This window comes from Thamnophis sirtalis, unplaced genomic scaffold (assembly GCF_051295495.1).
Source record: "Thamnophis sirtalis isolate CommonGarterSnake01/CBP01778 unplaced genomic scaffold, rThaSir2_p1.2 scaffold_5, whole genome shotgun sequence".
Taxonomy (NCBI): domain Eukaryota; kingdom Metazoa; phylum Chordata; class Lepidosauria; order Squamata; family Natricidae; genus Thamnophis; species Thamnophis sirtalis.
Window position 1 is genome coordinate 105,019,326 of NW_028261385.1, and position 26,577 is coordinate 105,045,902.

Here is a 26,577-nt window from a genome sequence, read left to right on the forward strand (position 1 = left end):
CTTACATGCTTCAAATGCCAGAGTTTCTGAGCCAACATTTTGGTTGCTAAGCAAGAGCATTGTTAAGTAAGTTTCACCACATTTTATAAGTTGGCCACGCCCACCCAGTCGCATGGCTGGCAAGCCACTCCCACCCAGTCACATGGCCAGCAAGCCACTCCCACCTGGTCACATGGCCAGCAAGCCACTCCCACCTAGTCACATGGCCGGCAAGCCACTCCCACAAAGCAGGCCACACCTACAGAAGAGGTTCTAAACAATTTTGAAACCTACCACTGCTCTCACAGTTACTGTTTTTGAGTCAGATTTTGCCTAATCTGTACTTGTACTTTTGATTTTTCCTGCTTCCTTCCTTCCATGTAGATGTAGTACCATTAAGGACTACTTATTCAGTACAGTTTGTCAGCCATTTACAAATCTAGCACTGATGGTGTTACCTAGTTTGGGTAATGAAACATCTGCCAAAAAACAAACAAGCTCAGAGAGCATTGAGGACTCCTCATTTCAGCCCTGAGCTGCAAATATTCTCCTTTATTGGCAGGTTACATTTACTCCCAACTGCAGAGTACTTTGTGCTAGCTAGAGAATCCAGATTGCAGTGGGAATGTATATATAATACTTGTGAGATGGCATCCGTTCAATTCATGCTGATCATTTCCCACATCATAGCCGTAGCAGTGGGAATCAGGACACTCCTGGGAACATTGTTTTGATACACGATTATTCAACTCCGGAACATGACATTCTGGTTCTAAATATGGAGCTGAGATCTGCATGTGGGAATTTGACATCTGCGGCTTATTGTACTGAAGCAGCAACTTTTTTCAAATATGAGTAGTGACTCTTTTACTGTTTACCAAAAAGTAACTGGGAGACATTCCCTTTCTTTTCTTCACCAAAGACATAATTCCTGATTCAGAAACAGTCACAGACCACAGTGTCTTTCATGTGGCCAGTCTTTGATCAGGTAATAATGTCCCATCGCGTGACAACCCAATCAAGCAGTGAGTCACCATAATATACACTCAATCTTCTATTCCCTTTCTATTTCTCTGATTGGGCTTGTTTGCAGAACAAGTGGCAGAACAATACAAACAATCATCTTATCAAATGGCTGTATTCACAATGGCCTGCACCTCCGGACAGAGGACCATCTGTATTTGCCAGCCTCAACAGAGAATAAAGTTTTACAGTATGTTTAAAAACTTTCTTGAACATCTAAGTACGAGAAAGGTGGGTTACAAGCTTAGCTATGTATGGTTCATAAATGCATACATACCTGAATGTTTTTTCATTGTAATCTCTGTGATTTACAGACATGGAATTAGGTGCCTGCACAAGCTCCATTTGGAAGTCTATAGAGCAGTTAAAACTATATGTACACAATGTGGCTGGACATGGGACATGGCTTAGACGAAACTCCTTGAATTACTTTTCAGTCACACTTGCTCATTCCTTAACTCTTTGTCCTTTTGCTTTATCCAAATACTTCACTTTTTATTTTCTTTTTTTCCGTACTGTTTTAAATAATTTCCAAACCTTGTTTTTTTTTTAAAAAAAAAATCCTTTCAATTGTTTATCAGGGCATTTTGTCATCCTCCAGATATCAGGTCCTTAGCTGTATAGTCCCTTGGGCTCCATTTCACATATGCCACTGATATGGGAACATCTTTCAACTTGCAAGCTACAAGAACCTTCTGAGATTTGTCATCATGATTAGACTGTCCAGATTAGTCTAGGATATAAACAAAGAAAGTGACAAAAAGTCCATCATTCTTTCAGATCTTTAGGTCTGGAGCATCCATCTTCACTCCATCTTCATTCCGGCAGTTCAATTCAACAACCGGTTAGCTTCCTTGTTGAGCAGCTCAGCCATACAGAAAGGTCACCTACAAATGGGAACTATTTTGTGGGTGATGGCCCATCACAACCTTCCGTAATAAGGCTGGGATAGTCCCAATCTTTTTTTTTTTTAATGGAATGAGCCACTGTCTTACCCAGAGACAAATCCTCCATTCAGAATTTGATTCCTTCTGCCTTTCTGTCTGGAGAAATTGTTCCCAAGGTCCCACAAGGTCTTATGTTAAATTCTTATAAGATTTTTATAAGGATTTCCTCAGTAACTAATATAAATCTTTGAGGGCTTTTTTTTTGGGGGGGGGGGGGAAACATCAGTTTAAAGTCATGCAATATTAATTTTTCTCTTGCATGTGAAAGGACAAATCTGGGTTTCCTCTGAGGTAAACATGGCTTGCGGTCACCTTCGCCTTTATTCCTTCATTGGAAAATACTTTTTTCTAGCTTACTGATAAAAGGGTTTCATATCATATTCTTGCCTCTATATCAAGCCAAGAATAGAGTTCCCTTGTGCACGTATCACGGAAGAATTGATTAGTTACCAGTAACTGCAGTTTTCTGAGCGGTCACCTATGAAATCATAAAACCCATCTCCCCCTGCTACTTTGTTTCAGGAAATCATACTGTTCCCTTTGATTCAAACTGTCAGTTTTAGGAACTGAAGGACTATTCAAGAGCCCTACCTAGTTGCATGCGATGCAAGTAAGTGAGGATAAGATGCCAGCCAAGGATGCTGAAAGCTTGGTAAGTGTTAGGAATATAATCTAACGGTTGGGTTGGCAATATATAAATCATATAGCAGTGTTGTACCTGTTTCTTTAAATCATACTGTAAAAATGTGATTGGTTGCTGTTTCCTCAATCGGCCATAAGAGGGAGCCAGAATGACTGTTAGCTCTCTGTTTGTTAAATGCTGGGCTGATCTGATCTGAGTTTTTTGGAAGCTGGCTGTTAGAAAGTGTCGTGAGCTATTGTAAGTTTTGCAACTGCTAACAAACTTTGAGTGACGGACTGTTTGTATGATTATGGACTATGTTATTTGGATTATCCCTTAACTGAAAGACATTGATGACTGACTGTCTCGTGTATGACTTGGACTGTTTGATGGACTCTGATACCTCTATTTCCATGAGAGTAAAAGCCTATTTAAACTGCAGTGTCTCTGTATGCTGGTTTGTGTGTTTTCCAACACAACTCTCACAATGCTTCGCTGAACGTACTCGGTCTCCCAACGGGAAACTTACCTAACAATAAGGAGGCTGTGTGCAGGCAGGCCACCACAGAAACTATTGCTAACCTCACCTTTCCATGCTCATATCCATATAGACAAACACTGCTTCAAAAATAGGTAATGAGAGTAAATGGAATAATGCAATAAAAGAATTAGAAGGGACCTTTGAGGTCTTCTAGTCGTACCCCACTGTTCAAGCAGGAGATCTTTTACCATTTCAGCAAAATGGCTGTCCAAATCTCTTCCTAAAAACATCCAGTTGGAACACCTACAACTTCTGGAGGCAAGTCATTCCACCGATTAATTGTTGTACCTGTCAGGAAAATCCTATTTAGTTCTAGGTTGGTTCTCTCATTGATTAATTTCCATCAATTGCTTCTTGGTCTGCTTTCAGGTGCTTTGGAGAATATACTTACTACCCTCCCGGCCTTCTGCAAAGCCATTAAGTCCTCGCTGCTCCAGCAGGCCGGGGGGCTCTCGAAATATCCAGCCCCATGGAAACTGTGACTGTTGTGTATTTTAAAGTGTTGTTTTGTGTATTTACCCCCTTCCCTTGTTTATTGTAAGCTGCCCGGAGTCCTTCAGGAGTGGGCGGCATACAAGACCAATAAACTCAAACTCAAACTATACTAACCGCCTCTTCTTCATGTTACTCCTAATCCTTCTTTTCATTAAACTAGACATATCCAGACATTCTTTGTATGTTTTAGCCTCCAGTCCTCTAATAATCTGTGTTGCTCTTCTCTGCAGTCTTTCTAGAGCCTCAACAACTTTTTAACAACCAAAATTGGATGCAATATTCCAAGTCTGGTTTTACCCAGGCATTATGAAAGTTCTTCGAATAAAAGATTTTGGCTATGGCTGTATGGTCCATTTATCCAGGCTCCATTGCTCCCAGGAGACCCATCAGTTTGCCAAGGTGAGCTGTTGAGTTGCTATTGGCAAGGTACTCTTGTTTCTTAAGTGACCAGCCTATAGTGTGCATCAACACAGAGGTACAGACAGCCTACAGCCTGAAAATTTGAGGCCTGCTGTTTTACACTTCATAGTTTATGCAAGGGTAAAAGAATGAAACAACAATAAAAGCAACCATTATTTCCAGGACAAATAAATATAATTTATTAAATTATTTGATAGGTAGGTCAAGTAAACTTTTATTACAGCCTTTGATTATCATATTGGAATCTTTTGTTTATGTAGTAGAAATGGACTGCAATGTCTTCTAGTTTGCAGTAGAAACAATGAAGGGATTGAAAAGTGTGAAAACTGAATTTATATTCAACCAAGACTTAGGAAGGTAAAACCAAAATCCACAGCCTTGTATTCAACTGAATAGAAAAATGAGGTCTGGTAGTGATGCAGCTTGGTAGAAGGGCTTGATTGCTTCACATAATTCCTTGACCTTCTCATAAAGATCAGCCTCAAAGGCAGGCAAAAGTTGCTTTTAGAATGCCAAATTAGCTTGTGCAAAGCAGCAATGGTCCATTTTCTTCTGCTGACAAGTTGAAAATGATTTTCATAAGGGGGGAGGGGCAGTACCACAGCACTTCTTCTCTCCAGTAAGATGAAGAAAACCCACATGTGATATGGCAGTGATGGGTAACTTTTTTCTAAAGGTGTGCCAAATCCGAGTGTGCATGCACTACCGTGCCCACGCGCGCCCACCTGCACATGCGCAAGCAACCCCTGCACAGGGGGGAATTTGTGCCCTCCTCAGGTACCGAAGACTTTCCTGAAGCCTAGGGAGGGCTAGAGGAGGCCGTTTTCGCCCTCCCCAGGCTTCAGGAAAGTCTTCGGAGCCTGGGGAGGGCAAAAAACAGGCCCAGTGGGCCAACCATAAGTTCCCCAAGCTTTGGAGCCTGGAAAGGACAAAAATGGCCTCCCCTGGCCTTCCAGAAGACCAAAAATCAGCTGGCTGGAGCGCACATGCACACTGGAGCTCAGTGCTGCCGTGCCGGCAAATATAGCTGTGGCACGCCTGCCATAGGTTCGCCATCACAGTAATATGGTATCACTGAGTCACAATTCCCCTGCCTTTGCTCCACTAGATGGTTGCTGTTTTCGAGAAGGCTGCCCTTCCTAAGTGGAACTAGACAGTGCAAGTATGATTATGTTCCAATGGGAATGTAAAAAAGCACAGGATGACCAGAGGTTACAGCCTGTGTACTTCTGCATACACTCACAAAGAAGGGAGAAATACAGGGCAGTAATATCTCCCATCCAGTGGTGAAATTCAATTTTGTTTTACTACCGGTTCTTTGGCGTGACTTGGTTGGCATGGCAGGGGAAGGATACTGCAAAATCCCCATTCCCACCCCACTCTGGGGCCAGCCAGAGGTAGTATTTTCCGGTTCTCCGAACTACTCAAAATTTCCACTACCGGTTCTCCAGAACCTGTCACAACCTGCTGGATTTCACCCCTGCTCCCATCTTGATTTTGCCTTTTCCCCTTTGATCAATGTCTATCATAACTGACATCAGTAGGATAAAATGTATTTTAGTTGTATAATGCAACTCAACTATTTCTCTAAATTCTTTCTTGTTCTCATTTGGTACATATGAAATATTGTGTTTCGCCAGTCTAGTCAGGAGTTTGGTGAAATATGTAGGATTTAAATGGTAAAGGAGAACCTATATTCCTCATTGCCATCCACAAGCACAATCTTCTTTAAGCAACCATCCAGTCCCTAAGATTTGCAAGGACTTCTGGGAAGCTCTGAAAAAGACTCTTTGTTCTTGGAGGAATCAAGAGTCATTTTTTATTATCTTCTGTTCTATAGAGCAGTGGTCTCCAACCTTGGCAACTTTAAGACCTGTGGACTTCAACTTCCAGAGTTCCTCAGCCAGTCTTAAAGTTGCCAAGGTTGGAGACCACTGCTATAGAGCAACAACAGCTTTTCAATGCTGATCCAGAATCATGACCATGCTTGGAAAATTTTTGGAGTTTCCACTCAAACGTGGAGAGCTCCAAGTGTTTCACAATCATTACTGCCAGAGAATTTGAGTTAGAGAGGCTCATGGACACAAACCAATTGTGGAAACATGCTTTGATAGTAATGATAATAAAGAAGGAAAGAAAACTGAGATAAAGAAAATGCAAAGTAATGTAACAAGCACTATAATCCAGTAGCACAGAACGTTGATTGAACAGATCTCAGTATATTAAATTTGCCTGTAACAAACCAAATCTCTGTGGTGACTTAAATTTGTCATACAAATTTGTCACATATTTGTTGCACAAATAATATCAGTTGCCTCAATGTATACCATTTGTTTCATGATTTCATAAGGCAAATTAAGTAAATTGTTGTGATAATATAGAGGAGATTCTTGACTTATGACCAGTTGCTTAGCGACTATTCAAAATTACAACAGACCTACTTACAACCTGGCTTCTACGTTCTCATGGCCTGCACATGTGGTCATGTGATTATATTTCGAGCACTCAACAACAGACTGCATTTATGAATATTTTCATGTGACTAAAATTTATTTATTTATTTTTTTGCTGGAAATAAATGTTTACTTCCCATTTCCAAATATACACCACTGGGGATAAGGGATTTGCTTTACGACCACTGCATTCACTTAATAACCATGTTTATGTTTGTGACTATTTCCAAAAAATTTGTAAAATCAGATAAGGTCATGTGACATGATTTATAACCGTAATTCCAGGCTCATAAATTGAAGACACCATGCACTGGCATATTTAATGTAGTGTTGTGAACAACAGACAGTACCTGCCTCATTTGTTCAATTACGGTAATACATGTTTTGCTATACATAATACATAATACAAAACACACACCAAATATGTCCTGATCCAGCAATCTTTTTGAATTGTCTACTAAAATGCTATTCATAATTTTCCATATGAATCTATATATTATAAAACTCTTATGTCTGGGTCTTTTAATGAGGCAAAACAGTGCCTCATAGAATGACTTTTGAACCAAGTTACCTCAAAAGGCTAACTTGCAGAATGTGTCCAAAGTCCAGGATTCCTGTGGGCCTGAAATTAATGGTCCTTTCAGTACTGCCACACCACTGCCCAGAGGTTTAGTAGACTGGTCCTGCTCTAGCCCTCTGGAGGCTAGGTAGACTGGCCTTGCCTTTGACCCCTGGAGATCAGGTAGACTAGTACCACTCTAGACCTCCATAGGCTGTGTAGAACAGTCTCATCATCAGCTGCCAGAGGGCAGTCAGCCACAAAGAAGCTAGGAGGCAACTGAAAGGCACTCTTACTCCTAATGCTTTTTCGTCCTTGATCATTCTTTTTAGCTAAGGCAATATCTCTGAAACAATGACCCAATGGGTTGTCTAGTATATGTTAAAATGTACCTTATACCTCTCAGATCAATTTCCCAGTTTTAAATTCACAGCCATGCATTTGGAATCTTTAAGTGGAGTTTACTTGTTCCTTGGAATGCAAATATTTAACACTGAACATCCCCACTGGCATTCATCTTAATTAATGTTTGATTTTCATGTACAATATTATATGCTAGATTTAGCTCAGCTTTCTTCCAAGAACTCAAGTTAGCCTATATGAGGATCGTCCTTGATCCTCGCAATGGCATCCATATGAGGTAGACTGACAAAGAGCAGAGAGACTAGCCTAACATCAACCTGTAGCTGAGATTGGTCTTGATTGTTGGACTCCCTGGTCCTAATCTAGTTCTTTTAACCACTATATTACACTGTCTTGCTTCTAAGTATGAGTGAGTTTCAGCTGGTGGGAACAACTGTATACCATCATTCCGTTGACCAGTTGTTCTGAGAAGTATGAAGATATATTCTATACATCTGTCTCAGAAGCACTGCATGCAGTGTTACAAGAATGCTGAAGCTGTCTTTGATGTCTGTTATGTACACTTTTGAATGGAGACGTTGCTTTGTTAAATGTTTGTTTCTTTATACCAGTTTATCTTACTTTCCACTGAGGCACCTGGGCCTATGCGTTCACACATGATAAACCTCCTCCTCCTCCTCCTCTTCCATGGCATGATTGGTATATCCCTGCTTGTGGACAAGCGTATTCTGCCGTAAGATGTTCCAGTGACTATTAGTGTTTGCTGCATTTGAAGGAGCACCAACGCACTTCTGCTCTTTTGTCAAAATTGGTTGACCATCTTTTCTATCAGCTGCTACATCGTCTCTGTGTTTCCTCTGCAGGTACTTCTCAAAGGCATCTCTCCGGTAAGGCCCATTTGTTTTAACAGGCATCTGCCTTATTTCACAATGATCTTCAACCCTGCATGCAAAAGAGTAGTGAAGAACATGTTACAACTGATTTGTGCATACCCATCTGTATTATTCAAGCTTCTCCAAGGATGTTGAATCAAGGTCTTTGGAAGAGAGCTTGGAACAATATTGCATTTATATTAGCATAATTCCTACCAGGCCAGGAGCCAGAAATGGTTAAAGATCAGAGGCTGCTAAAAATACAGTGGGAAAGAAGACAATGATTTATTAGTACAAAACGAAAAGATCCTAAATACAAATCCTTTAATATGCTTGTAATTATTCTCTTTATTAATACTAGGAAATGTCTTTATATGCTTTAAAAATGAGCTACTTTTAAGGAGGTTTTGGCTGCCTACTAAAATTCATGGTCTTTGCCTTTAGGAAAATGTAATACATTTCTCGTATATTTAATTAACCTGTTTATAAAGACTCCTGCCAAAGGAAAATTGATGTGAATTATTCCATCGCTTCTTTTCCCTTTTCCAAATAGCCTTGAGAATCATAGTTTTGTTACAACTTTGGTATCTCTTCGTATATCAGGGTAAATTGAAAGAAGAATCCAATTTATCAGTCACTAATTAATTATATATTTTTTTAGCTTAAATTGCTTTCTACATCCTTTTCTGAAAGTTATGATTATCCAGATTTCTGGAGGATGTGACTACAGGCCTGCCAACCCTAAGAGATTGCCTATATTTGTCATCTTTTCCTTACAAGAAGAAACCGTCTAGTTTCTGGGGAAAATATTTGTAGTTCGATCTTGATATTCATTAATTTAGCTCTGGAAACCTCAATATTTTTGAAGAATAATGATATTATAAACTGTTCAATTACATTTCCTTGGGTAGAATTAATTATGGACCAGGTATTCACCAGGAAAAAAAAAACGGGTCTTCCAGTACTGAAGATGATATACCCTTGTTGTTGATGATTTTTAGAACCTCATTTGAACTCTCAAAGTACATAAGTTTGTAGAGAAAAAAGTGAAGTAAGGATGCCTAATTAGATTTTCTTGAGATGTATAGCTTGTAACTAACTGGGTGTTCACTGTATTTATAGTCAAAATATCTTATCCCAGCTTGCTTCTTCTATATCTTTATTTTACTTATTTTTATCTAAAGGTAATTTCATTTGTATCATTTTAAAATGGTAAAAATGGACTGACAGTTGGAGAAAAAAGACATGGGACTTTGTTTTTTCTTACATCTGGTAACTGCAGTGAGATTATTATATGTTCAAAAGTGGAAAGATTCAGTATTACCCTTAATGGAGGAAAGGCTGGGGAAGATGATGGAACTTGGAGAGATGGCTAAATTGACTTCTTTGATTAGAGAAAAGACAATATCTATGTTTATTGCTGACTGGAAACCCCTTAGAGATTTTTTGCAAGAAACAAAAAAATGAATTTATAATTTATGGCTTTGTTGATTAGAAAAAATAGACAATAAAAATATTTTTTTTATTTCTTGCTAAGCAAATGGATTTTTAAAAATCCTGCCTTCAGAATTCTCCTTGTATTTTTGTAAGGAAAAAAACATTGGGAAGGTGAAACTTATTTTTTTGAATGAGAGCTGAACATGCACTAAAATCCAAACTAAGCATTCAGTTTGCAGGGGAAGAAAAGAACTGCAGTGCTCTATCTTTTCTATTCTCCCATTCGTTAATTTTTAATAAAATTATATATAGGATGTGATTTGGGCTCAAATTGGACTGAATCAGAGAACAGAACACATGAGTTTATGAAGGGCATGCATCCCAATTAAGGCATCAGTGTAATAGCTGTTTCTATTCCTGATAATGGGCTGAATTTAAGCAATGAAACAGAAAATAGCAGCTTTCCCCACCCTAAACCCCTTACTACAGAATAGGCAATCTGCAATGCCTGATTTGTCTTCCCATGACTTGGAAAATTGTCTAACCCCATAAAATGGACCTGTAGGATTCATTCGTACCATATTCCTGCAAGCTAACCAGGCAGGTATTAAATATGCATATGATCATGATCACTAAACTTCATTGCAAATTAGCAAAAACACAATACAGGTACAATTGTACCATTCGGTAAAGCTCATATTCCCACAAGCAGCTACTAACCCCCTTGGCAGGCAGACATCTGTGGAAGATTATGACAAGGTGGCGACTGCAAGGAATTGGCTGTCAATAAGAACAAATGTGATATGCATCATACCAACAAGATCCTAAAGACACATTCCCTGAATCCTGCCACACAATGAAACACATTGTGATATACTTGACATTCTCAGATGCCCTAAAACTACCTTCAGTTTAAAAACAGAGTTTCTTTGTATAAATGTCAAGAAGTGCCTGACATTTTTGGACCTTTTTTACACTTATGTTATTTTAGTGCTCCATTACCAATCTGTGAGTTTGCATTCTTTATGGTCCTTTGCCCATTGAGCTGCTTCATCCTCTTAGCTAGGCAACTCACAGATGTGGTAGATGATTTCCCAATCAATCAATCAATCAATATTCAATGACCAGGAAAATTTTAAAGAACAAAAACAGAATGAAGCAGATAAATATAATAATATACTAACAACTAGCAAAATAAATCACATACTATAAAATTCACTCCTCCATTACTGTGTTCTCAATATTACTTTCATGTGGGGGGATTTTGGACACTTGACAATCAAATCCCAGGGGATTACAACAGGCAGTTTTATGTATGAGCCTGAATACCTGGAGATCTAATTGGATCAAGGGAAGTGAAAACACAGAAAATGCTCAGTAAATATTTTGGCAAAGTGAATTTGCAAGTGAATATTTGGTATTGTTTCTTCTGTTTTCTGAAAAAAATACTGTACTGAAATAAACAACATGTAATAATCCAATTCTCTTCTCCTTTCAAGATATTTTAAATGTACTTTGGTATTTGAAAACTATAGCCTATAGCTGCATAATACAAGATTGCAGGCTTCTGTCTATTTTTTTCTAGTTTGATTTTGTGCCTTTCAGTAAGTAACTCTTGAAAACTATTTGGACGAGTCCCTACTGTTTTCTTGGCAAGATTTCAGAAGTGATTTGCCATTGCCTATTTCTTAGGTGGGGGGAAGAGGGAGGGAGAGAGAGGGAGGAAGGGATGGGGAGAGAGAGAGAAAGAGAGAGAGAGGCTTGATACAGGAGGTCTCTGGAAATTCACACACTTGCATCAACAGGCGAGGGGTAGCAGTAGGAAGATAATGTCTGTAGCAATCAGAATGCTACAGCCACATTTCTACAATCAATGAAATCTTAGGGTCAAAGAAAGAGAGTAGCATATAGTCAACTGAAAATGTTTCTGCAAAATTTATATATCATGTATTTCCTAGATTCTGTTTTTGTTGTTGCCAAAGTCCACTTTCTGGTTATGGGGTCTGTTTTGTTGGTGCCTGTTTTGATTTTTACCTCACTTTTGCAGATATTTAGAAGACTCTTAGCTGGCTGTAAAGGGGAAAAAAATCCTTATTTTACAAGGAATTCTTCAAATCACACTGCATCCGAAACAAGCATGGCACTTGTGAAGCCTGGAGAGATGAATACAGTCTTTTTCATTGTTTCCTAACCTTCCCACTCCCCATTTTACAGCATAATTCAACATGCAGAAGAGACACATGTAATCCTTTCATAGCAAAGGTGTTTGTTTCAATGCAGATTTAACTGTCAAGATGTCTCTTTCATACTGCACCTTCATATGCCTCTCCTTTATACCCTGCCGTTAGTTAATTAGGTTTATGTGTCATGTTTCTTTCCAGGAGCTGAACATGGTATATGGGATTGGATGTCTCTGTTTTTAAATCTACAACTCTGTAAAGCAGGTTGTCTTGAGGGGAGGTATGTTGCTACTCTGAGTGTGTAAGACCAAGGCAGGTATTAAATCTGGTTCTGCAGTGCTAATGCAGCATCTTCACCGTAACACCACACTAGATGTGGAAAAGTGCAGGAGGAAAAATATAATTGAAGCATTTACAAGACAAGGAAATAAAAAAATCACCCTGGCTATAGCATATTTATGGTGATGGTCAGCAGTGATGCAGGGAGGCAAACTGAATTAGTTGGTTTTACTAGAGCAGTCTTTCTCTACCTTGGTATTTAAAGATGCATGGACTTCAACTCCCAGAATTCCCCAGCCAGCAATTCTGGAAGTTGAAGTCCACACATTTTCAAGTTGCAAGATTGAGAAATACTATACTACAGCAATGGCTTTTTGCTTTTACCAGCTGTTGGAGGTTGATGCCTTCAACAACTACAGATGGTTAGCATGGGGAAATCCTTCCCTAACTCATGTTCACAGCAGATGTGGGTGTTCTGCTGAAAGATACTGTGTCTATATGTGCAAGGGAGATGAAAATGAAGACAACTGACAACATAAGCCACTCACTGCAGCTATACTTCCCACTTTACAGCATATTTCTAAATAGAAGCAACTAAAAATGGTAGGCAGGATGCAGCTTTGGAGCAGAACTCCCTTCTTCTCTTTCCTCCTCCTTTTTCCCCCTCTATGAATAAAAAACTGGGCCCTTCCTCTGCCAATATTTCACATGTAATCAATATTCACAGCGAGATCCCAAATCACTGCAGACAGAAAAAAGGCTCATGTTGCAAAAGCAGTCGACCAAGACAGTTCCCCCACCCACCCACCTCCTTTCCGGCTCGCCTGAATTAGCAGCAAGCAGAACAAAGACAAGAACCCCCAACTGAATTCTCTTGACATTTTATCTTGCCATCCCCAATGGGTAGCAGAAGGGATACTAAGGAGTGATGGATTCCAACATAACAGAAGATGCCCAATTGATAGTTTCAGAGAAATTTCAATCCCTGTGTATTTTCCTGGCTGGAAACGATCACACAAAGTCCTTCTATTTAATACCTGTTTCCTAAAATGAGTTTTGGGGAAAAGGCAGGGGGGCAAGAATAGATGAGCAGCCACTGGAGGGTAGAAACTGCCAACACTCAAGCTTTCTAAAGGCTAGGCAGTCCTGTTCAAAGTGTGGAAATATATTCTTTACTATTTCTATTCTATTTGGGGGGGGGCAGAAATTCCCACCCATGCTCCAAACAAGATGTGAATCCATATAAGATCCAAGCCAGTTTAGCATGGAATGCGTTGACAGGTTATTAGAACAACAACAACAACAACAGCAATCTTTGATGTCTAACATCTAGACAGACACATTGATTACTCTAATCTGGGAATCAACAATATTGTTGGTCCAGATCCGGGAGATTCTTGATATTACTGTATTTGTTTTCTTAATTTGAATATTTGTGAATTGTTTGTGTAAAAAGCTAACCTATAGTTGTCTACTATCTTATCCCCAGAATGCATCTAACTACAAAGTGGATCTTGAAGTATCTTAGGAAGTAATAAGGGTGGGGATCCAGAGACCAGATTAGCTCCAAAGTATTTCCATTAAGATATTTTCTCAGAAATCTAGCAAGCCTAACTAGCTAAAAGCAGCTGGCTACTCTTCATTTGGAAAATTCTTATTACTTGACATCTTTTCTTACAAAGATTCTAGACATTGTTTCCAGGCATTCAGGATAACAAAATGGGATGGGCTTGAGATTCTGTAATGGTATATTGGAATGACCTTGGGAGACTGAAAGAAGAGATGCTACCAAGGAAGTGAGCAAGTGAAAGTGGAGAAGGGAACTCTCACAGCTACATAATGGGAAAGAAAATGAAAAGGATCCTCAATAACTTATTAAGCTTAAGTAAAAAAATTCTTTTAATGTAGCATTGCAAAAAAAGAGAATAAGTTCATCTTGTGCTGACCACAATCTTCCAGGTCTGAAAGTACAAATCTCCTGTATCTTTTTTTACATCTGATAAATTAGGGAGGATCCTTTCTGTTTGTGTGTGTATGTATGCACCAGAGGTGGGTTTCTGCTGGCATTACTGCTGGTTCGTGTGCACGTGATTTTGCACAGGTGCGCTTGCTTCACTCACACACTCTTGTGTGCAGTTGCCTGTAAATAGGTCTGCGCATGTGCAGAACATTTTAAAAGGTAAAAAAAGATGTCGTGGTAACCAGGGAACCAGTTTGGGGGTGTGACGAACATGAGATCCCTACTGTTCAGCGACCCAGTCACCATTTCTACAACCGGTTCCATTGAACCGGTGCGAACCAGTAGGAACCACCTCTGGTGGGCACGTGCATGTGCACATGTGTGTGTGTGCCCCTTATTCAGCTGGGGGGTCCAGCCTTTTATCTGATTCTTAGGCAGCATCTCTTCCTCCCGTCTCCCAAGGTTATTCCCAAATACCATGACAGATCTGCAGGCAAGAATCTGACCTAAATCTAACATGACCTTCTACTTACTTAAGAACTTCCCACATGAGTGTCTATGGAGACTCTCAGTCATCCAGGTCATGAATGCTGGTTCAGACCTGAAGATGCTTCTTGGATGAGAAGCGAAACGTCTTCAAGGAAAAACAAAGTCCAGTTGCCTCTTTAAAAGGCACTTTTGGTATTCCCACTTGATTATTATTTATCTATTATGATGGAAGAAGATTGCTAGTATGAAAAACACTTTGTGTTTTGGGCATCTTTAAAAATGTAAAGTGTGAAGGCAACAAACATATTTTCAGATTTTCACATGAATACACATGGCACGAAGTTGGGGTTTATTATTGAGTATATGTCCTGCTAAAATGTCAGATTTCTTTCTATACAATATATGAAATAGATTATGGCAAAAACCTTGTTTTATAGGCTGTTGGGCTTGATAATTATCAAGCCCAACAGCCTATAAAACAAGGTTTTTTAAAAAATGGAAATAACTAGCTTATGAAAATCTCCATTTCGCCTGAGCTATGTTTTAATAAAAAATAGTTTAATATTACTTGAAACATAATGGATGTTAGTAACTAATGCTATAATCCAGTATGGTAAACCCAGCCATCATAATTTAATGGTTGCATGAATTCTTAATTCTCCTAAATTATTGGCTTCCAATGCTCAAGGAATTTTCTAAACTTGTAAAGGAGAATTTTAATGTTTTGAAAAATTTAAACAAAATAAGTGAAATTATTGTGTAACATCAAAGTAAATGTTTCATCTCTCATAGTAGAAAAACATTATCATGATGTTTCTTTGGAAAAAGCTGCAGGGATCACTGTGTCCTAAATTTAACAGAAACATGGGCAGTCTCTGAATATATGGTTGGAAAATTATTACTTTTAATCATATACACACACACACGTGTGTTTAAGAATGTATCAGATGCACAAAAATCTATGTGGGTATTCCAATTTTCAGAATTCTCAAAAATAGCAATTCTTTCTAGGAAATTGTGTGTGTTCAAAATGGGTCCCAGCTTGAATAGCATAAGAGCCTATACAAATACAATATAGAAATCATTGCCAAAACATTACAGTGTAGTCACATTTAATACATAATATTCCCATGCAGGGAGGACAGGAGGAATGAAATAGAGAGAGAAATGGCCAGAGAATAAGCAGTAACAAATGGAAAACAGTGGAAGAGAACAGAAATGAGCAAATGTAGAGTGAAAGGTTTAGTCACCCTCATTTTGACAAAAAAAATCAATCTGTATTCAACATTATGAAAATTGCTAAGCACTTGGTGTTAGAGAATATCTTGAGCATATTATTTTTATTAGAAATTGGCAATGATAATGTGGATTTGAAGAGAGAAATGTTCCACGTGTGGTTTTTAACACATATTTTATCTTTCAGTTTAAATATAAAAAACATGATACCTTTTTAGAAGAGACACAGTTTCACCAATAAACTAGATATTCAATTTAATGGAAGTAGAATTGATTATAGTAATTGACCAATTCAGAAACAAAGAAAAGGAATGGTTATTGCAAAACAGCAAGGAAAAAATGATGTTAAAACAATAAAGATGATGTGCAATTTGATTGGTACAGAATGAAAACAATTATGCTACAAAATACTACTAAAATATGTGGAATTAGGCTAGGAAGTACAGGACGTACAAAAAAGGATGCTTGGCATAATGATGAAATGAGGGAGATTGTGGATTAAAAAATGCATGTAGAAGAGGAATTGTTGCCAAAGAATGGGATGATGCATTCTTTGTATTCTTTGAATTCTTGACTTACGACCACAATTGACCCCAAAATTTCTGTTGTTATGAGACATTTGTTAAGTGAGTTGTGCCTCATTTTATGACTTTTCTTGCCACAGTTGTTAAGTGAACTGCAATTGATAGGTTAGTAACATGGTTGTTAACTGAATCTAGTTTCCCCATCAACTTTCCTTGTCAGAAGATCACAAAAGAGGATCACATGATCCCGGGACACAGGAAAAGTCATACCCATGAACCAGTTGCCAAGCATCTGAATTTTGATCACACGATCATGGGGATGCTGCAAAGGTTGTAACTATGAAAAATGGTCATGTCAGATTTTTCAGTGCCATTGTAACTTTGAATGGTTGCTAAACAAACTGTTGTAAATTGAGGACAATATATGCATTGCATATATACCGTATAATGTACTGATAGAGAAAAGAGTTGAAAAGAATCCAGTCAAAGAGAGCAGGAAGGGGTTAAAATTCCAAGGCATTTAAAAAATGGGAAAGATAATAGGAATAGAAAATGGTTTTGGAATTGAGAGAAAAGAACTGAACAAGACACCTTTAGAAGAAGGAATAGAATTAAGAATAAATGGGATGAAATCATTTGGGATCAATCTAAAATGAGAGAACATTGGAAGGGATAGTTTAGGGATTTTATGGGAATACTAGTGATGCATTGAAGAATGGAATTAAAATGAATATTATAAATGTTAGTGCCCCCCACCAAAAAAATGGAAGAAAAGGAACCACCTAATGTAAAAATGCTGAAAAGTGGTGACTTTAGTATGCCAAGAGATTTGATGTGATAAATACAAATGTTGCAATGGATTTAAAAGAGTTTTTAATATCCTATGTTCTATTTATGCTCTAAATGCTGTTTGACTCTGGGATTTACAGCCTAACTATTTTTGATTGATTTGAGCTAAAATGATATGGAATAGCAGAGATGCAGTCATCACACATCCTATCAAGTGTCTCACTGTGACATGTACTCAGATGCTGTGTGCTGATTGCTTTATAAACCTGGCAACCTTTATGCCATGTTTATGGCTCTATGCCCACTGAGCAACTTTTGCATTTGAGTGAGTGTGTGCGTGTGTGTGTGTGTGTGTGAACAGAAACCTTTTTTCATGAATATATCTTTGTAATGATTATAGTGGGGAGGAGAGGAACGGGAAATGAGTAGTTTAATGTCATGATCATAATCCTGTCTATCTGTCTATTTATCTATCATCTAGCTATCCACCTACTCCCCTCTCTCATTTATCAACTATCTTTATATATCTATCTGTCAGTCTGTCTGTCTATCTATCTATTATCTATCTACTTCCCTCCATCCCACTCTCATTTATCATTCTGTGTTTGTGTGTGTGTGTGTGTGTATATATCTACTAACCAATCTACCTACCTACCTATCCCATCTCTCATCATCTATCTACCGGTATTCATTCTATCTATCTATCTCTATCTCTCTCTCTCTCTCTCTCTCTCTCTCTCTCTCTCTCTCTCTCTCTCTCTCTCTCTCTCTCTCTCTCTCTCTCTCTCTCTCTCCTCCCTCCCTCCCTATCTATCTATCTATCTATCTATCTATCTATCTATCTTCTATCTATCATCATCATTATCATCATCTATACACATATACAGGGGTAAACCCCCATTTTAAGAGAAGTGTTAGTATTTTTCTCTTGTTTTGCTGTGACAGAAAGTTGGTATTGAGACTGTTCCTTCCTAGGCCAGCTTTAGATGACTATTTCTTTAGTTCTGTAGTCCTATCACTTGTCTTGCTCCTTAATTCTGTGACTTGTCAATCTGTTTGGGCTGCTTATACTTTCCCATATCCACAAGCATATCCTAAATATCAATTTATTGATGCAATAGCAATAGCAATAGCAGTAGACTTATATACCGCTTCATAGGCCTTTCAGGCCTCTCTAAGCGGTTTACAGAGAGTCAGCATATTGCCCCCAACAATCTGGGTCCTCATTTTACCCACCTCGGAAGGATGGAAGGCTGAGTCAACCCTGAGCCGGTGAGATTTGAACCGCTGAACTGCTGATCTAGCAGTAGCCTGCAGTGCTGCATTTAACCACTGCGCCACCTTGGCTCTTGGATGCTATGGGTTCATTAAGTAAATAGATATTTGGTTTAAATAGTAACTAGTCCACATGCGTAATATCCTCTTTATCATAGAAGATGTACACAAATTAATGAAACTTACCTCAAATATCTCTGGTTACCTAGGCCATATTCCTTTCCACAGATGCCTAAGCGAGGCCAGAGACACTGTGGGAGTTTGCGCTCTAACATAATGGTAGTGGAAACAACCTAAAAGACACAATTTTAAAAATTGGGTAATCAAAATGTTTTAATTAAGTCAAATGACTCCACTAGTGTCATGTCTGGAACTTTCCTCTTTTGAAGTAGGCAACACAGACTAAAGAATAACATGATTTTCCATTTTGTAAATCCTCTGGAGGAGAATGAATATTGATGGCCATATTAAACAATATTTGGCACCATTGTTCATCTAGTCCTGATGCTTCCAGAACTCCACATGGAAAGGATTCCAAATAGCTTTTCATGTTTATTTCTCCTGTAGAGGTTTATGGGGTTCTTTGTGACCCTTAACTTCTACATAAATGCTCACATGCCCATGTAACCTTGGGTAATATTCCTAAAGCAGGTTTTGGAGTCTCTCTTAGTGCCAATATTCAATGAACCTTCATGAATTGCAGCATATCCCATAGCTACACATTTAGGAAATGATACAAGTATCATCTACTTTGACGGGGACAAGCAGGCTCAGAATAGATTTTCTTTATTCCTTCTTCCTCCTTTCTTTGGCAATGTTTCCCCCCCACTTTTCCATTAAAAATTGACATGATTTTTTTTCTCCTCAATTTTTCTCTAATTCAATTATTAGATTATACTATTTTTTAAAAAAATACATTCTAGCATCCATTAATCTGGATTTATGTAGATATGATTCTTATCTGCAGGCAGGCATCATGCATAAAATACATACATATGCATAAGTGAACAAATCTGGAAACCACATATTTAGCTTTTTAAAAACCAAGGTTTACTCCCCCCCATTCAATTATATATACTTATATATACTTAAAACAAATATGATTATTGAAATCCTGTTTTCCCAATAATAAATACACAGTTGAAAAGAATCACTGATCTGTTTGGGATCCTGGAATCATAACATAATTCCAAATCTAATTCAGAAAGGATACCAAACACATTTTCATTTCAATATTATAATGAGAAGATTCCTCATTGGTGCAGATTTTTGTTAAATGGACACAAGCACTGTCTTCTGAACTTCTTTTTTATTTGCTTTCATGGGTGGGATGAAACCGATAAATGGAACAAACAGCTAGAAGGATTTAAATTATTTAAAAGAAATAGACCAAATAAAAGAGGAGGTGGAGTTGCACTATATATAAGAAATAATTACCTCTCTACAGAAATAGAGCACAACAATGATGAGAACTATCTTGAATGCATTTGGGTGAATATTAAAGATTGGGTGGGGGGGAAATGACCTTGCCATAGGTCTATACTACAGGCCACCCAACCAAGCAGAGGAAGTAGATGAACGTTTTGCTAGTCAGCTAACTAAGGTATGTAGGAAGCACACCACAATAGTAGTGGGGGATTTTAACTACCCTGACATCAACTGGGAAACAAACTCTGCACCAAGTAGAAGATCCAACAGGTTCCTAACAAACCTAGCAGACAACTTTGTTTCCCAAAAAGTAGAGAAGGGAACAAGGGGATCAGCCATATTGGACTTAATTCTCTCTAACAGAGAGGAAATGATAGAAGGTATTGAAGCCATAGGAACCCTGGGGGCAAGTGACCATGCAATATTGGAATTCAATATTATGCAAACATAGTAGTAGAAGAAAGTGAAACTAGACTCTTGGACTTTAAGAGAGCTAATTTCAATAAACTTAAAGAGAGCTTGGGAAAAATTCCATGGATGAGAATCCTCAAGGGGAAAACAACTCAAGAAGCTTGGGAAATTTTGAAAAATGAGATTACAAAAGCCCAGTCTAACACAATACCAATGAAGAAGAAAAATAACAGCTCCCAAAAGAAACCAGCATGGCTGCATAAAGAACTCTCTGACAAATTGAAAGACAAAAAGGATAAATATAAAAAGTGGAAATGTGGGGACATAACTAAGGCAGAATATCAGCAAATAGCCCGAGCATGTAAAGATGAAGTGAGGAAAGCTAAGGCTCACAATGAAGAAAGGCTTGCCACAAAAGTAAAAAATAACAAAAAAGCTTCTTCCAACATGTTAAAAACAAGAATAAAGTTAAAGGAAAAATTGGTCCATTGCTGGGAGAAAGTGACAAGAAGATGACAAACAACTGGGAGAAAGCAGAACTATTTAACTCATGTTTTGCATCTGTCTTTGCACAAAGGGATAAAACAGTCCAACCAATCAAAAACAGCACCACAAAAATCAGGTTAGGAACACAAGTTGAAATAGGGAAGAAAATGATAAGTGAGCACCTGTCTACCCTAGATGAGTTCAAATCACTAGGACCGGATGGATTACAGCCCAGGGTTCTGAAGGAACTGGCAGACAAGATCTCAGAACCACTGAACTATATCTTTTAGAGATCCTGGAGCACTGGGGAACTACCAGAGGACTGGAAAAGAGCTGATGTGGTTCCCATCTTCAAAAACGGGAAAAAAACAGATCCAGAAATCTACAGACCTATCAGCCTGACCTCAATACCAGGAAAGATTCTGGAAAAGATAATCAAGCAACGAATTAGCAAACACCTAGAAGCAAACAAAGTAATAGCCAAAAGCCAACATGGGTTTGTCAAAAACAGATCGTGCCAGACTAATCTTATTGCATTCTTTGATAATGTGACAAAATTAGTGGACCAGAGGAATGCCATTGATATAGTTTACTTGGACTTCAGTAAGGCATTTGATAAGGTAGACCATAACCTACTACTAGATAAAGTAGGAGAATGTGGGTTGGACAGCATCACCACCAGATGGATTTGTAACTGGCTGACCAACCGCACTCAACGTGTAATCCTCAAGGGAACTGCATCTTCATGGAAGGAAGTATGCAGTGGAGTACCCCAAGGCCCTGTTTTGGGCCCAGTACTCTTCAACATCTTCATCAATGATTTGGATGAGGGAATAAATGGGGAACTCATCAAATTTGCAGAAGACACCAAGCTGGCAGGAATAGCCAACACTCCAGAAGATAGGCTAAAGATACAGAAGGATCTTGACAAACTTGAACACTGGGCACTATCTAATAAAATGAAATTCAATGGTGAAAAGAGTAAGGTTCTACATTTAGGCAACAAAAACAAAATGCACAGGTACAGTATAGGTAGTACCTTGCTCAACAATAGTAACTGTGAAAGGGATCTTGGAGTCCTAGTGGACAACCATTTAAATATGAGCCAGCAATGTGCAGCAACTGCCAAAAAAGCCAACACAGTTCTAGGCTGCATAAACAGAGGGATAGAATCAAGATCACGTGAAGTGTTAATACCACTTTATAATGCCTTGGTAAGGCCACACTTGGAATACTGCATTCAGTTTTGGTCACCACGATGTAGAAAAGATGTGGAGACTCTAGAAAGAGTGAAGAGAAGAGCAACAAAGATGATTAAGGGACTGGAGACTAAAACATATGAAGAACGGTTGCAGGAACTGGGTATGTCTAGTTTAATAAAAAGAAGGACTAGGGGAGACATGATAGCAGTTTTCCAATATCTCAGGGGTTGCCACAAAGAAGAGGGAGTCAAGCTATTTTCCAAGGCACCTGAGGGTAGAACAAGAAGCAATGGGTGGAAACTAATCAAGGAGAGAAGCAACTTAGAACTGAGGAGAAATTTCCTGACAGTTAGAACAATTAATCAGTGGAACAGCTTGCCTCCAGAAGTTGTGAATGCCCCAACACTGGAAATCTTTAAGAAGATGTTGGATAGCCATTTGTCTGAAATGGTATAGGGTTTCCTGCCTAGGCAGGGGGTTGGACTAGAAGACCTCCAAGGTTCCTTCCAACTCTGCTATTGTATTATAAATAGAAATTAACCTAATCTGCTCAGGTCTCCTCCCCACTCTGCTCCATAGAACTGTGCCCAGAAGGATTTCAGGTGCTGCACCAGCCGAGAGCCCAGGGAAGGGGTGGAGGTGTGGCCATTGTTATCCGGGAGTCGTTAGTTCCTCGTAGGGTCCCTGCTCCGGAGCTTGTCGGGTGTGAGTCTCTGCTGATAAAGTTGGACCTCAAGGGTCAAGTGGGTTTGCTGTTAACGTACCTGCCTCCCAACAGCGTTGCAGCAGCCCTCCCCTCGCTCCTCGAGTCGGTAGCCGAGCTGGCAATTGAGTTCCCTAGGTTGATGGTCCTGGGGGACTTCAATTTGCCTTCGCTCGGTGAAAACTCTGATGGGGCGCAGGAGTTCATGGCTTCCATGACAGCCATGGGCTTGACCCAAGTAATTCGGGGCCCAACCCATTCGGCGGGTCACATGCTCGACCTCGTATTCCTCTCGGAGCAGTGGATTTGTGATCTTGGTCTGAGGGGTAATGACATCATACCCCTGTCGTGGTCAGACCATTGCCTACTGAGGCTCGACTTCCAGAGGCCAAACCCCCACTGTAGGGAGGAGGAACCGACCAGGTGGTTCCGCCCCAGGCGACTCATGGAGCCTTTAAGGTTCCAGACGGAGCTTGGGGTCATTCCTGATTCTTTCGCCCACAATCCGGTAGAGACTTTGGCTGCTGCCTGGCATTCGGCAGCGTCAGAGGCCCTCGACCGGATTGCGCCACTACGGCCCCTCTGAGGCGGCGGATCCCGGAGACCCCCTTGGTTTACCGAGGAACTCCGGGAGATGAAGCGCCGGAGGAGATGCCTAGAGCACCGATGGAGGTCCAATAAGTCCGAATCGAACCGAGCAATGGTAACCACCTGCACCAAGGAATACACCAGAGCGCTTAGGGCAGCAAAAAGATCCCACATAGCCACCTTGGTTGCGTCCGCTGAATCCCGCCCAGCCGCCCTGTTTAAGATAACCCGCTCCCTATTAAATAAAAGGGAGGTAGGGGAACCCTTGCAGGGCAGAGCTGAGGATTATGCCCAATTCCTAGCGGACAAAATTGCTCGGTTTCGGTCGGACTTGGACTCCACCCCTGCAGTTCCAGCCGAGGCACAAGAGGATCAAATGGAACATCTCTGGGTTGAGTTTCAGGATGTTACCCCCGGGGATGTGGACAAGGCCATGAGGGCTGTGAGTGCCTCCACCTGCGTACTGGACCCGTGTCCCTCATGGCTGGTTACCAGCAGCAGTGAGGTGACACGAGGCTGGATCCAGGCGGTCGTGACCGCCTCTCTTCGGGAGGGGAACTTCCCCGCCGCACTGAAAGCGGCGGTGGTGAGACCCCTCCTAAAGAAGCCATCTTTGGATCCAGCTGTCCTTAATAACTATCGTCCAGTCTCCAACCTTCCCTTCCTTGGGAAGGTTGTTGAGAAGGTGGTGGCCTTTCAGCTCCAGCGGTCCTTGGAGGAAGCAAACTATCTCGACCCCTTCCAGTCAGGCTTCAGACCCGGCTACAGCACAGAAACCGCTTTGGTCGCATTGACGGATGATCTCTGGAGAGCCAGAGATGGAGGATTCCCCTCCATCCTGGTTCTCCTTGACCTCTCAGCGGCTTTCGATACCATCGACCATGGTATCCTTCTGCGACGACTGCGGGGGGTGGGAGTGGGAGGCACCGTGTTACGGTGGTTCTCTTCCTACCTCTCAGACAGGTCGCAGTCGGTGTTAGTGGGGGGGCAGAGATCGTCCCCTAGGCCCCTAACATATGGGGTGCCTCAGGGTTCGGTCTTATCCCCCCTACTATTCAACATCTACATGAAACCGCTGGGAGAGATCATCCGCAGGCACGGGATCAGATACCATCAATATGCGGACGATACTCAACTGTATCTGTCCGCCCCGTGCCAACTCAATGAAGCGGCAGATGTGATGAGCCGGGGTCTGGAGGCGGTTATGGACTGGATGAAGGCTAACAAGCTTGTGCTCAACCCAGAAAAGACCGAGTGGCTGTTGTGTTTCCCTCCCAAGGATTCCACCAATATTCCATCTCTCAGGCTGGGGGGTCAAACTCTATACCCCTCAGAGAGGGTTCGCAACTTAGGAGTCCTCCTAGATCCACAGCTATCGTTCGACCATCATTTGACGGCTGTGGCTAGGGGGGCATTCGCCCAGGTTCGCCTGGTGCGCCAGTTGCGACCCTACCTGAATCGGGAGGCACTCACAACAGTCACTCGGGCCCTCGTGACCTCTAGGCTGGAATACTGCAATGTGCTCTACATGGGGCTGCCCTTGAAGAGCATCCGGCGTCTTCAGCTGGTGCAGAACGCGGCCGCGCGAGCGATCGTGGGTGCACCCCGGTTCACCCACATTACACCTATCCTCCGCGAGCTGCGCTGGCTACCTGTCGACTTCCGGATGCGCTTCAAGGTGCTGTTAATCACCCATAAAGCCCTACATGGTAGTGGATCTGGATACTTGAGAGACCGCCTTCTGCCAATTACCTCCCTGCGACCAATAAGATCACACAGATTGGGCCTCCTCCGTATTCCATCGGCCAGCCAGTGTCGGCTGGCAACTACAAGGAGGAGGGCCTTCTCAGTAGTTGCCCCGACCCTTTGGAACGAGCTCCCCGTGGAGATTCGTACCCTCACCACCGTCCAGGCCTTCCGCACAGCCTTGAAGAACTGGCTAGCCCGTCAGGCCTGGGGATGAAGATATTTGCCCCTCCCGAATGATGAATGCATGTTGGTTACTGTTTTTATTATATGTGTCTTTGTTATTGTCTGCATTTCCCCTTCCCTGATTTATGTGAGCCGCCCTGAGTCCCCTCAACTAAATCACTAAATCATCAGGTACAATCAATTAATAGGCAAAAAGTCATCCCTCACCTGTGCTCTCCAAAGTTCATCCCGCTCATGGGCCACACGCCAGTGAGTATCCCCCATCATGGCAATAAGTAGGTTGAGCATAAGAAGGGCCGCAATAATAGCAAAAGCAGAATAAGTGATGCCATACATAAAAGGCAAGTCCACCTCATAGTTGGCAGGTCCATCAATGATGGTGAGAAACAGCTGAAATGTGCTGTAGAGTGCCATGGGATAGCTATAAAAATGGCCCAGTTCATCGGGGTCCTCTGTTTGGAAGATGATGTAAAATGCTGCCAAAGAAAACAAAAGGACATGAGTTCAGTTTCTAATTAGAAGCTATTCCCTTGTTGGACATTTGCCATGTGTGAACTTTTGTCTGCTCTAAATATCATTGTGTAGTTGCATTGTTCAGTTGGCCTTCATTGTTATTCTCTTCTTGCATGGATTGGATTGGATTGGATTGGATTGGATTGGATTGGATTGGATTGGATTGGATTGGACTGGACTGGACTGGACTGACTTGAACTAAACTAGACTAGGCTAGACTAGACTAGACTAGACTAGACTTGTCAAGAGTGCATGATATAACTGTAATAGATAGTAAACAGACAGATAATTTTTCCCAGACTGAACCAATTATAATTCTCACTGGTTTCTTTTTACAACAATTAATTTCTTGAGAATAACAGGAAGAAGGAGTAATACTTGGAAATGCTGCTAAGAAGAGAGAGAGAGAGAGAGAGAGAGAGAGAGAGAGAGAGAGAGAGAGAGAGAGAGAGAGAGAGAGAGAGAGAGAGAGAGAGAGAGAGAACATTTGTTCACTCCTCAAATCATTTTTATGTGCACTGGTTTTCTCAATTTGATGAAGAGAAAACTTTTAGAAATGTTAACATACAGACTGTTTATATAGTATGGTTGTAACATGTGGTAAGCACCAGGGGTACCTAGAAACAATTGATTGAACAATGGCTTTGTATGTGAGTAAAGCATTTATTTTTATTGTTTCTTCTATTCAATTGTGTTCAATCTTTGGGACTTCCTGGACAAGTGCATGCAGTTTTCTTGATATACTATTTTCAGAAATGGTTTGCCATTACCTCCTGCCTAGGGCTGAGAGAAAGTGACAGGCCCAGGGTCACCCAGATTTGAGCCTAAAGCAGGACTACTCCCAGTTTCTAGCCTGTTGCCTTAACCATTA

General features: G+C 40.5%; 1 protein-coding gene across 1 annotated transcript in view; it reads right to left on the bottom strand.

The window, feature by feature from the left end:
* Positions 1-6,189: 6,189 nt before the first annotated feature.
* Positions 6,190-26,577, bottom strand: part of LOC106554113 (transient receptor potential cation channel subfamily V member 6) — an 87,185-nt gene continuing 66,797 nt past the window's right edge. The window contains exons 13-15 of the mRNA XM_087716399.1: positions 25,401-25,669; positions 18,630-18,736; positions 6,190-8,344 (exon numbers count right to left, since the gene is read on the bottom strand). Of these exons, the coding sequence (XP_087572525.1) occupies positions 8,053-8,344; positions 18,630-18,736; positions 25,401-25,669 (668 nt within the window). The 3' untranslated portion in view covers positions 6,190-8,052. The remainder of the gene's footprint in view (positions 8,345-18,629; positions 18,737-25,400; positions 25,670-26,577) is intronic.